The 13,342-nt window shown below is 32.4% G+C and overlaps 1 protein-coding gene across 3 annotated transcripts in view; it reads right to left on the reverse strand.

Moving 5' to 3' along the window:
- Positions 1-13,342, reverse strand: part of LOC102544841 (A disintegrin and metallopeptidase domain 3-like) — a 66,081-nt gene that overhangs the window by 30,278 nt on the left and 22,461 nt on the right. For all 3 annotated transcript variants that reach the window (XM_072950240.1, XM_072950241.1, XM_072950242.1), the window contains 5 exons: positions 10,894-10,965; positions 10,495-10,661; positions 9,320-9,401; positions 5,119-5,258; positions 2,210-2,396 (listed from right to left, as the gene is read on the reverse strand). In XM_072950240.1, coding sequence (XP_072806341.1) covers positions 2,210-2,396; positions 5,119-5,258; positions 9,320-9,401; positions 10,495-10,661; positions 10,894-10,965 — 648 coding nt within the window. The remainder of the gene's footprint in view (positions 1-2,209; positions 2,397-5,118; positions 5,259-9,319; positions 9,402-10,494; positions 10,662-10,893; positions 10,966-13,342) is intronic.

Here is a 13,342-nt window from a genome sequence, read left to right on the forward strand (position 1 = left end):
AGTCACACTGTATTGTGTAAGGATGCATAAGAGGTAAAACTTTAATGAAAAGTAAAGCACTGAAATGATGATCATTAAATTCTAAATGATGGTTGGAAGGAAGAGGCATGTGATTGAGAAGGGTCACAAAAACAAATTCTCTGGCAAAGAGAGTTTGTGACCTTCTTAAATGTCCATTCAATACACTCTTCATCCACATTTCATGTATATAGTTTATGTGTATTATGTATCACAATGAAATTATGAGTATTGTATAAATATTAAATGCTTAACAAAAGTGGGTAGAGAACTGTCCTTATATATATCTTAAGGAAGAGAATATAATTCAAAAGGAAATTACTATTATTTCAGAAGGAAACTCTCTCACACACACACACACACACACACACACACACAAGCAAAAAAACCCCAGAAATTACTAATAAACAAAAGCAATGATAGGTACTATTTTTGGATGAATAAAGTCATCGTAGTACTTTGTAATGTAAAGAGTAAAGATGACAGAAATAAATTTTTTTAAAAAATACTTCGTAAGTTAATTGGGTTGTAAACCCTGATACTTAGGGGGGAAGGTGGCCCAGGTATTGTTAAACCTTAAAAAGGTATGATGAAAATGCAAGGATCATCACTAAAGGGAAATAACATGTACATATACACTAAATCCCTGAAGGAAATAGTGGCATAAAGAAAAACCAATCACACAGACAAAAAGAAATAAATACAAATTCAATTAAAAACTAAATGTGGCCAAGAAAGTAAAAAAAAAGTAGTAAAACTAAACATGGCAAAATGAACACAGAAAGCATAGAAATTTTGAGACAACTAAAATTAAAAAAAAAGGCATTGTAAAGAAGTATAAGGAGTCATAATACCTAATGTAATGAGGTATCCTGGAAAAAACCCTTGGACAGAAAGAAGCCATTGGGTAAAACAAAAGGAAATCTGAATGAATAAACTGAAATATAGTTAATTTACAAATATGCAAATTATGAATGATAATGTTTGAAGGGATAACATTTTAATCAGACATATTGAATAATAAATTGAAACCTTACGTAGATATTGAACTTAACAGAAAATAAAAACTACATGAGAATAGAAAACTATCAGGAAAATGTTAATTAAAGAAGCTAGTCTGTGCATTAATATAGACAGGCATACAGGCATACATGCATACAGATATGTCAGGACATAGAGACTTTAGAACAGAAAGCAAGTTAAAAAATACACAGATTCAATGTTTGAAGGTAAAAACTGCAGTTTCTAAGAAGATATAAGCACAACTGTAAATAAGTTTGCACCATATAAAACAGCTTCAAAATATATAAAGCATGAATTGAGTAAATTATAGTGAAAATTAGGCAAATTCAACTGTATAGTTGGATGTTTCAATATTGTTCCTCAAGTACTCAGAGTTCAGGCAATCAAAATTATTACAAATACAGAAGAGTTGAGTCACTGACTTAAAAATTATGATATAATCACATACAGAATTTTGTTCTTTACAATTATTGACCTTTCATCTTCTAAGCCAATTATGGAAAATTCTCCCTAAATCAAAAAAAATCACCATGCACAAGTGTATGAAGCCAGGCACAACAAAACTCAGTGACGAGCTGTCTTACCCAGCACAATTGAACAAGGAAGAGAATAGCCAAAAGCTAAACGTAACACTAACAAATATAGGACTGTGATTAATTCAGTTCTGTGGAACCAAGTTAAAATAAATGGAGCTCTCCAGATGCAACGACTGAAATTAGGAGATGAGTCGGTAAGCAACAGCATGCATTTATCGGTAAGCAACAGCATGCATTTAATAACTTGGTGATTCAATTCTGAGACTTTGGAGGAATTCGGGGAGGATTTAGGTGATAATTATATTCCTGTTGGAACTGATGTTTATGATACAGGAAGGAGGGTATTTTTAGTGACGTTTACACAATAAAGAAAACCTACTTCTGTTTTGTTTTTTTTTTTGAAAACCTACTACTTTAATCCATGCTACAGTTACCCCATACTTAAATTCTTCAAATGCTTCAAATTCAGGATGAATCCATTATCACACATCCCATATCTCCCCATCTTAGATATTTGATAAAATGGTACATTAAAAAAATTCCTCCCTTTTTATATCACACCTATATTTATAAGACCACCTGACAAACATGAAAACAAATCTTCAGATAAGTTATGAATGTTTCTCACTAACCGCGTCAACACCACAATCACATTGCTCTGGTGGTTCCAAAATTCCATTGCCACAAACTCCAACTCTTCCTTGTGGAACCACTTTTGGAACTGTTTGATTCTGAAGACATTCAAATTCAGGCTGTGAAACTATGTGTTTAAATTCATCTACGCTGCAACTGCTGAAAAACTTTACACCACGGGAACGTCTAAAATTAAATAGATAAATGGGATAAAATCAGTATCAAAGTAACACTCTTCAGTAAAGTGCTATGAATTCTGTACTAGTTCCCTTACAGAAGAGCCAAAAAGTGGAGAGAGCTTTTATTTTCAGTACAACTCCCAAATAAAAGCAGGAAGTTCACTTCTAACAGACATCTACTAACTAGAGGAAGTTAAAGTAACATGAGATAGAATACCTTAAAACAAAATAGTGCTTGGCACACAAACAGGTCTACTTAAGTATGCCTTATTTATTATTTTCAATATTACTGTTAATATCATCATAATTATAATCATTATATAAGAAGCACTTATTATCATTAAGAAAACTGAACATACCAGGAATAATATGGAAAACTGAAGAAATAAATGATGGTTGATTTTGTTAATGATAAGTCAGCAATATCTCAACACTGATTTCATTAAATGTTTTAAGCCTAGATTTCTTTTATTTTCATACTTCTTTATTTCTAAGTGCCCTGTTTCACAGGTTTTTGTTTAAATTTGTAACAATCTCATACATACAGAAATGATAAAAAAAAGTCTAAAGAATAAATTTGGTTCCCTGACACAGTTGAGTAAGTTGCCAATGGGATATCCTGATAACTCTAAATATTTTAATGAATAATTTTTACATAGAAATGAATTCTTCCTTCCATAGCAGGAAATAATGGAACATTACTAACATATAATCCGCATATCATGTTCAAATTTCCCCTTCATCACAATATTGGCACTTTATAGCATAAGGATCCAGTTCCAAGTCAACCACTGCATTTAGTTCTCATGTCTCCTTAGATTAGTTGACTACATTTTTTGTTGAATTGTATAATACTGAAAAGATCTATAACTACTGGCTGATTATTTGGTAAAATGTCCGTCAGTTGAGGTTTATCAAATGTTCCCCATGGTTAGACTGAGGTTATGCATCCGACAGCCTCATCATCACAGAAGCGCTGCTGAGTCTGCTTCCTTGCATCCTAACAGACAGACACATGATTTCAATTTGTTATATTCCTGATAAATACACTCTGATCAGTTGATTAAGGTGTGTCTGCTGGTCTTCAGCCTAACATTTCTTTTTTCCTTCTCAGTTAATAATTATTTCAAGAAAGTTTTATGTAAATATCTCATTTCTACTCCCATCTTCAATTTATTCATGGACATATTTATATGAACATGGAATCATATTTTCCTATTATACTTATGGGTTATAATGCACTACTATCTTTTATTTCTGTTAATAATTGCTTTATGTATTTACATGCTCCTATGTTGAGTGCATATATATTTACAAACGTTGTATCTTCTTATTGAACTGACGCCTATAGTAATAATATCTTTCTTTGCTCTGATTATAGTGTTTGTTTGAAAGTCTATTTTGTGTGATATAAGTAAAGCTAATTCACCTTTCTTTTGGTTTCAATTTATGGGGGATACCTTTTTCTTTTTTTTAACATTTTTTATTGATTTATAATCATTTTACAATGTTGTGTCAAATTCCAGTGTTCAGCACCATTTTTCAGTCATTCATGGACATATACACACTCATTGTCACATTTTTTTCTCTGTGAGTTATCATAACATTTTGTGTATATTTCCCTGTGCTATACAGTGTAATCTTGTTTATCTATTCTACAATTTTGAAATTCCAGTCTATCCCTTCCCACCCTCCACCCCCCTGGTAACCACAAGTCTGTATTCTCTGTCTGTGAGTCTATTTCTGTCCTGTATTTATGCTTTTTGTTTGTTTGTTTGTTTGTTTTTGTTTTTGTTTTTTAGATTCCACATATGAGTGATCTCATATGGTATTTTTCTTTCTCTTTCTGGCTTACTTCACTTAGAATGACATTCTCCAGGAGCATCCATGTTGCTGCAAATGGCATTATGTTGTCAGTTTTCATGGCTGAGTAGTATTCCATTGTATAAATATACCACATCTTCTTTATCCAGTCATTTGTTGATGGACATTTAGGCTGTTTCCATGTTTTGGCTATTGTAAATAGTGCTGCTATGAACATTGGGGTGCAGGTGTCATCCTGAAGTAGATTTCCTTCTGGATAGGGGGATATCTTTTTCTATTCCTTCACCTTTTGGCTGTTTGTTGTTACATCTGAAGTGAGTCACTCGTAGCAGTATAGACGGGCTTGTTTTTCATCCATCATCCAAACTGTCTTTTGATTGGAGAAATTCACCCATTTGCTTTTAAAGTAATTAGACCACTTCATCAGAAAGTTTCTTCTCACAGTTACTCTCTGTTTATTTCCCTCATGGTGCTTATCACACATGTTTAAATTTTATTTTTTCTTATGTCCACTTATTAATTTTCTGTCCCTGATGGGCTGATTATGTCTAGCACCGTTCTATCTTGTTAACCATTTTTAAGGTAAACTAATACCATACATGTGACACAGTACATGCTTTTTAGAATTTCTTGATTGAATGAATGCATTTCACCTCAAAATTCTAGTACACCACAGAAAGTCACCAACATCCACTTTCTTCTGATATAACAGCATTTACTATAAGATTTTCAAGCACATTTCCTACAATATCAAATACTCGTTCTCTTTAATAAGCTTTAAAATGACTCATATGTATTCAATGAAAATATTCTTATTCAAGTTATACTGAAAGAAATTATACATCAAAGAATGCTAGAGACATCTCCCAAAAGAAGACAAAGATTTGATAAAAATGGCACCTTACATTGCTTCAGGATTCATTATGCATGTGGATGCTGGACAGTAACAAGTGTAGATATCATTATTATATGCTAATCCCAGGTTAATTCCAAGCAACTGTGCCATAACAACAGAAAATGCCTCTAAGGTTATCATCTTTGGATACTACATAGAGAAAAAAACAGAATTGTTGCTTAAGACATTTTTTCATCCATTTGGTCTTTTCATGTAATTGTGGCCATATTGCCAAAATGCAAATATTAATTTAATTAAGCACAATATTCTCTTAAAAATATAAAAAATAACTTATTCTTTTTGAGTAACAGTACTCTCAATCAGAACGCCATTGACAAATGACAAAATGAGATTAATATTACCCTCTGTTTTCCCGACACTCACTTTATTTCAATAAACAAAACATTTTGAAAAGATTAATCACTGTTTCAGTAACTCTATTACTTTTAATGGAAACACTTAAAAAAACACAGATTCTTAAGGGTTTAACTGACAATCAGTTTACACTTCAGAAATAGCTGTAGGAGAGAGAATCAAACATGCATTTTCTAAAGACAGAATATTAACAAAAATAAAACCTGAGAAGTGGTGATCTGAGCAGTCCACATAGCACTCGTAATCAATGATATTTTTACTATCGCCATAGTTTTGCCTTTTTCAGAAAATTATAGAGTTGGAATCATACTATGCGTAGCCTTTTCAGCTTAGGCTTTTTTCACTAACCATTATGCATTTAAGATTGTTCTACATCTTTTAATGGCTTGATGGCTCATTTTTAAAATCACCGAATAATATTCCTTTCTACGGATTAACCCTATTTTCTTTGTTGCGTTGCCTATTAAAGGACATCTTGGTTGCTTTCAAATTTAAGCAATTATAAATAAAACTTCTATACACAACCATGTCCACAGTTTTGTGTAGATATAAGTATTAAGGTAGTTTTTTGAAAATGGTATAGTGGACAAATGCTGGATCATATGGTAAGAGTATGATGAATCACATAAGCAATTGCCATACTGTCTACCACAGTGTCTGTACCATTTTGTATTCCCATCAACATAAAGGAGAGTTCCTGGTGCTCCACATTAACACAGTATTTGGTGTTATCGATGTTTTGCACATCTGTACAAAGATGAGTAAGAACAATAAGATACATTTTTGCCTTCTTTCCAATCTTAGAGGGAAGCATTTAGTTTTGAAACAAAATAAAAAAACAAAAAGTTAACACTACAACCGATACCACAGAAATTTTTTAAAAAGATCACAAGATGATACTATAAAAATTGTATACCAGTAAGCTGAATAATTTAGAAAAAAAAGATAAACACTTAGAAACACACAACCTATCAAAGTTGACTCATGAAGAAATAGAAAATCTGAAAACCACTAAGGAGATTCAAGTAATAACAAAAAAAACACGAAAACCTCCAATCCAAAAAAGTCCAGGACCTGGATGACTTCAGGGGTAAATTCTACCAAACATTAAACAAAGAATACCAGTCCTCCTCAAATTCTGCCAAAGAAATAAACAGGAAGGAAAACTGATCAAATCTTTCTATATGGGCAACATTACCTTGATACAAAAACCAGACAAGGCTCAACAAGAAAACTATAGCGTGATATCCCTGATGAATACTACTGCAAAAATCTTCAACAAAATACAAACAAAGAGCATTTAATAACACGTTATAAGTTTTGTACACCATGATCAAGTAGTTTATTCCTGGAATCCAAAAATCATTAAATATGTTAAAACCTGTTTTAGATTTAAAATGGTATCACACCACTTTTGCAGAATGAAGTACAAAAAGCACATGATTATCTCAACTAACGCAGAAAATGCCTTCGACAAGATTCAGCACACTTCTAGTGATAAAAAAAAAAATCAAAAAACTAGGAATATAACCAAATGACCACCACATGAACTAGAACATGGAGTAAAGAACACAGCTAACATCACATTCAACGGTGAAATACTGAAAGGTTCCCTCTAATATCAAGAGTAAGAGGATGCTCACTCTGGCCACGTCTGTTTCACATAATACAGGAAGCCCAAGCCAGCACATTCAGCAACTGAATGAATAAAAGGCTTCTAACATGGAAAGAGAGAACAATTATTTCTCTGCACAGATGATATGATCTTATATGTAGGAACCGTGAAATTTTCCACATAAAAGAAACTGTAAGAATAAATGAATTCAGCAAAGTTGTAGTGTACAAAATCAACACAATAGATTATGATTCTTAACGACTAGAAATATATTTTTAAAATAATTCCACTTATAATACTATGAAAAACAGTAAAATACTTAGGAATAAACCTATCCAAGTAGGTGAAAGAACTGTACATTAATGGCTGCAAAATATAGCAGTGTAAGCACAGAAGACACAAATAAATGGAAAGACATTCCATGTCCATAGACTGAAAAACTTCATATTTTTAAGATGTCATTACTATCCAAAGCAATCTATACATTCAATGAAATGCCTACCACAATCCCAGCAGCATTTTTTGGGCAGGAATAGAAAAAAGAAAACTTAAAATTGTCATGGAATCTCAATGGACCCTGAATAACCGTAACAATTTTGAAAAAGAACAAAGTTGGGGGACTCACATTTCCTGACTTCAAAACATATTACTAGCTCTAACCATCAAAATAATGTGGTATTGGCATGTAAATATGCCATATATATATAAAATAGGATGGAGAGACTATAAATGAACCCTCATATACATGGTCAAATGACAAGGGTGCCAACTACACAATGGGAAAGGGACAGTTACTTCAATAAGAATACTCAATAAAGAATATTGAGTCTCTTCAATAAATGGTGATGGGAAAATTAAGTATCCATATACAAAAGAAAAATGTAGGATCTTTATAATACATCACATACAAAAATTAACTCAAAACGGTATAACAATCTAAATGTTAAGAGCCCAAACTGTAAAATTCTTAGAAGAAAACATGGAGAGAAAATTTCACAACACTGGGCTTGATAAAGATTTTGTAGATATGATCAGAAAAACACAGACCACAGATGCAAAAATAGACAAATAGGACTATGCCAAATTTAAACCTCTTTGCAGTTCAAAAGAGACAACCAACAGAATGTAAAGGTAACCTACAGAATGGAAGAAAATCTACAAATTATTTATCTGATATGGGGTTAATATTCAAAATATAAGAACTGTATTATCCAATATTAGCAAACTGTATTCAACAATGCATTAGTAGAATCACACATCATGATCAAGTACAAATCACGCCAGGGATGGCTCAGTATTCACAAATCAACCAATGTGACACAATGTGACACCTTAACAAAGTGAACAAGAAAAATAATACAATCATCTCAACAGACGCAGACAAAGCTTTTGATAGTACTCAACATTTCCTTAGGATGAAAACTCACCACAAAGTAGGTATAGAGGGAACATACCTCAACATAATAAAGGACATACATGACAATCCCACAGCTACCATCATACTCAGGTATGCAAAGCTGAAAGCATTTCTTCTAAGTTCAGGAACAAGACAAGGATACCCACTGTCACCACTTTTATTCAACATAGCATTGGAAGTCCTGGCCACAGGAATCAGACAAGAAAAAGAAATTTAAAAATCTATATTGGAAAGGAAGAAGTAAAACTGTCACTGGTTGCAGATGACATGATATTATACCTAGAAAATTCTAAAGACACCAACAAAAAGCTACTAGAGTTCAAAAATATATTTGCTAAATTTGCAGGAACAAAATTAATATACAGGCATCTGTGGACATCTGTTGCATTTCTATACACTAACAACAAACCATCAGAAAGAGACATTTAGAGAAAAAAATCTCATTTACAATCACATCAAAAAAAAAACTGAACATAACTACTATATATAAAAATAGGTTAAAAAACAAATTTCTCTGTACAGCCCAGGGAAATATATTCAATCTCTTGTAATAATCTTTTATGAAAAAGATACATATAAAGAAAATAGTTAAGACAGTGAATTTTATGTTATTTGTACTTTTTCCCAATTAAAAAAAATCCTTTAAAAATGGTAACATTTAAGTTTCAAAGTTAAAAAAATCATTTTTATTAAAATGTTCATTTTATAAAAATGGTAGATATACTATATGTAATTTTGTTCTGTGAAGTGGACATTAAGTTTCAAATTGTGATATAAGTACTGAAAACATGAGAAGATGCATACCAGAGCAATTCCTGCAGCAAACTTTGGGTCACATGCCATTCCATGGTACGTTGCTCCTACATAATTAGGATCGTCCCTGTAACTGAACAACAAATTTAATCTTGTGATAAGTGTACTTTAAATTAATAATTTAATGACTCTTTAAGTATGTGCTTCCTCAATCAAGCTTTTTTCTTTAAAACATGAGTATTACATATCATGACTAATGCTTTCCATCATTTTGTACTTGGGTAATCTCCCATCGTCCCTACAAAGTTAAGTTCTAGAGGCAACTTGAACATTATGTGATCCACAGCCCAAAATTCAGCACTGTCTAATTCTCCCCCCAAATCAATCACCACCGTTGTCAGCACTGGATGGAGAGAATTCTAAGACGTGAAAGTCAGGACAGCTTACTGCCATGATTTCCACACAGAGAATCCGTAGAGTGTGTAACAAGGGCTGGACTGGAAGACAGAAGGAGAAAGACACACCACGCGGCACACACACGAGGACGAGGGGAGGCGGGCTGTGGAAAGTGTCCTCACACGGTCAGTCCTTAGTTAATGCTGCTCCCAAATCCCCAAACCTGATCTTAGATTCCACACAGACACCCACAGATTTGCAAGAGTATTTCATATTGCGTATCGGATATCAGAATTGTGTTTCTGTTTTTTTCACCTAAAATAGTCAAATTAGTAAAACAAAAATCTCTATAAAGACTATTGACCCATACAGTACAAGCAGTTAAACAGCTACACCCTAGGTCAGTATAGAAACACCCTAAGGTCACCACATTACTATTTTTATGTTTTTATAATATAACCAGCTTTATATGCAATTATTATACTGTTAACTAATTTACATTTTCTTTAATGTTAAAATGATGCTTTCAGTTATTTACTCTGAGAAAATCTTTAAAATCACAGGGTCCCTAAGTTTTCCCAAAGTTTTCCGTATTTCCAGTTCTTTACATTTCCATGGGTAAGCAGCCCACTATGAGGATAATAACCAATCCTGTGTCCTACATCGTTATCAGATCTTTATAGCTTACATATCGCCAATAAAGTCAGTGCTCACACAATCTTTTTCTGAGGTGTCTTGTCATTATAAACAATACATTTTATATATAATTTTGATACCTAATTTATCAAATAATTTGATAAACCTTATACCAATGAAAATAAATTACTTACATTAGTAAGTATGCCATGTCATGGGACCTTTGAAACAAAAATTTTTCTTTCCATGCCACAAATCTATGTAATAACTCATTAGCATCCCCATTAGTTGAAATTTTATTTTGATCTGACCAGAGCTCCAGAGAAGTTAACATCACAGTCACTTTAAGCTGGGAAAACATCTGAAAACAGAACAAACATGATACAAAGTTTTAGGTAATCATAAATATAGTATTTCACCTCTGTATGTAATGATAGCATATTCAACTTACTGTTTTTTGAAATGATATCCATTACTGAAATAAACTAGTTGGTAAGATTATACTTCTTATAAAATTGCAAATGTGATTTAGTCCAACAATGCTACTGTATTAACCAGAACGCTTCTTATTTAAATACGAAACAAATACTTACAGTGTTGATCAGACTAAAGACGTGGACAATTTTCTGAGCTGCAACTGCCACTTCAGAGCCCATATAATCATACTGAAAGACAAATTTGTGTCTTAATCGCTAGTAAAAATTACTCAACTACCACGTTTTAAATGGATATAAACATGTTCAAATAACGCAGTGCTCCAGTGAAAGGACAAAAGCAGAACTGAGACTTAGCAAGTGCTTCGTAAGTTTTAGATGTAAACGTAGGGACTTTATATATTAATCAATAATATTAAAATGTCATGGTTGTGATTATTGTTCTGTTTACACAAGTAGAAATTCAGGGTCAAAAGTTAAGCTTCCAAGATTGCATAACTAATAAGGGTGAGAACCAGGACTCAAATGTCTAACTAAGCTCCTAAGTCTTCACTGGCTGCTGTCTTTTCTGTGCTGCCTTCTTTTGTCCTCATTCCAATAAGACAACATGACTACACATCCTACACATGCAACGTACTTTCTTAACACAGAGCTCTGACCACTACAACAGAGAATGATTTCAAGAATATTTCATCATTCAGGGCAACAAAAATCATAATATTTTCTCTGAAACATGTCTAATTGAGGGTGAACACATATTTTTAAACTGGCTTATAACTAACAGCAGAGCAACAAAATACATAAGACAAAAATTAACAGAATTAGAAATAAAAAGTGTCTATCATAGTGACAGATTTTTATTTAGGTCTCTTAATCATTAACAGATCAACCAGATAAATTAACATTAAAGATATACAAGATTTTTAAAACTGAAGCAAACTATGGATGCAATCGGCATATATAAAAGCTTACATGAAACAATAAGCTTGATATATATATAAATATATATTTTAGTAAATATCTGGAAGTTTTATATAAATTGCCTCGTATTAGGCCATGAAGCAGTTCTTTAAATATAAAACATTGTATCACTTAGATCACATTGTCCAACCAGAATGCAATTAAGTTACCATAAACTTGATAACAAGTATTCTAACAGTGTTACTTAAAAATTACTTACATGGATGACTCTATTGTGGATTCATAAGATAAATTATCTTACTCTATGTAAATGCACGCTGAAAAATACTGCATGGTGCAATTTAGAACTTATGTTCACATGGAGAAACCACAAGTAATAATGAGAAACAATATTAATAAATCTGTGGAAAAGAATATAGGTGTTCTTTGTATTATTCTTTTTCTTGCAACATTTTTGAAAGTTCGAAAATATTTCCAAATAAAATAAAACATTTAAAAAGTAGAGATGAAATAAAGATCATTTCAGATCAACAAAAACTGAAGAGAATCCATCGACAGGCTAAAAGGAAATATCAGAAACACCAACCTCCAAGAAGGAATGTAGAGTTTGGAAATAGTAAATATGTGGAAAAAATGAAATACTTCTTCCTTTCCTTAGCTTCTTAAAACATCAATTAGACATTTAAGGAAAAATAATTTTGTAGTTTGTAACACACGGAGATGTAAGACATATTACAATAACATCACAAAAGGGTAAATGGGATTTTACTGTTGCAAGGTTCTTACATCACATATGACGTGGCATAACATTAATTCAAGATCATGATAAATTAGGAATGTTAACTGGAATCACTAGAGAAACCACTGGAGTGGGATATGAGGGGAAAGGGGTATATCAGAAAAAAAAACAATACAAGAGATAAAAATAAATGCTAAAAATAACACATATCCACGGACAGCAAAGGAGGAAAAAGGAGCACATAGTTGATGGGACAAATAGAAGACTAACAACACAGTAGTATTTAACCTGGTCAATGGTTATTTGTTTTTTGATACACATAGATCAACTCAAACTTCTAATAAAAAGATGGGGATTACATGACTTAGTAGAGAGAAAAAAACAGACTTATAAGTAAACTATTTACAGAGTCAGACTGTAACATTCAAAACAGGTATGTTAGGTGGGGATGGATACAGCTCACTGGTACAGAGTTTGCTTAGCATGGAAGAGGTCCTTGGTTCAATCCGCAGATCCTCCGTGAAAAATCAATAAACAAAACCTAATTACCTTCCCCCTCCCCGAAAAAGACAAAACAAACACAGATAAGTTAAACATAAAAGAAGGGATAATATTTGTCACAGGACATTATAAAGAATTCTTTGGAATTCTTTTTTTGCATGATGACATTTGCATTGAAAATGCCTTTTTGTTATTTTTAGCACGCTAACAATGTATACGGCTAAGTGGGAGAGAAAAGCAGACTGTCTAGATTTAATGTCACTAACCTCATGGGGGTAGCTGTGGCAGAGGATAATTTCAGTGTTTGTGATCCTGGTTTTAGGCCAAATACTACTGTCCCCATGTAACAACAACAATGAAAATACAAACAAAGGGCATTAGCTATTTAAATAGATTAAATTATTGGAAATCGGACACTATGTATACCTTGCAATTAATTTGAAATAA

This window comes from Vicugna pacos, chromosome 26 (assembly GCF_048564905.1).
Source record: "Vicugna pacos chromosome 26, VicPac4, whole genome shotgun sequence".
NCBI lineage: Eukaryota > Metazoa > Chordata > Mammalia > Artiodactyla > Camelidae > Vicugna > Vicugna pacos.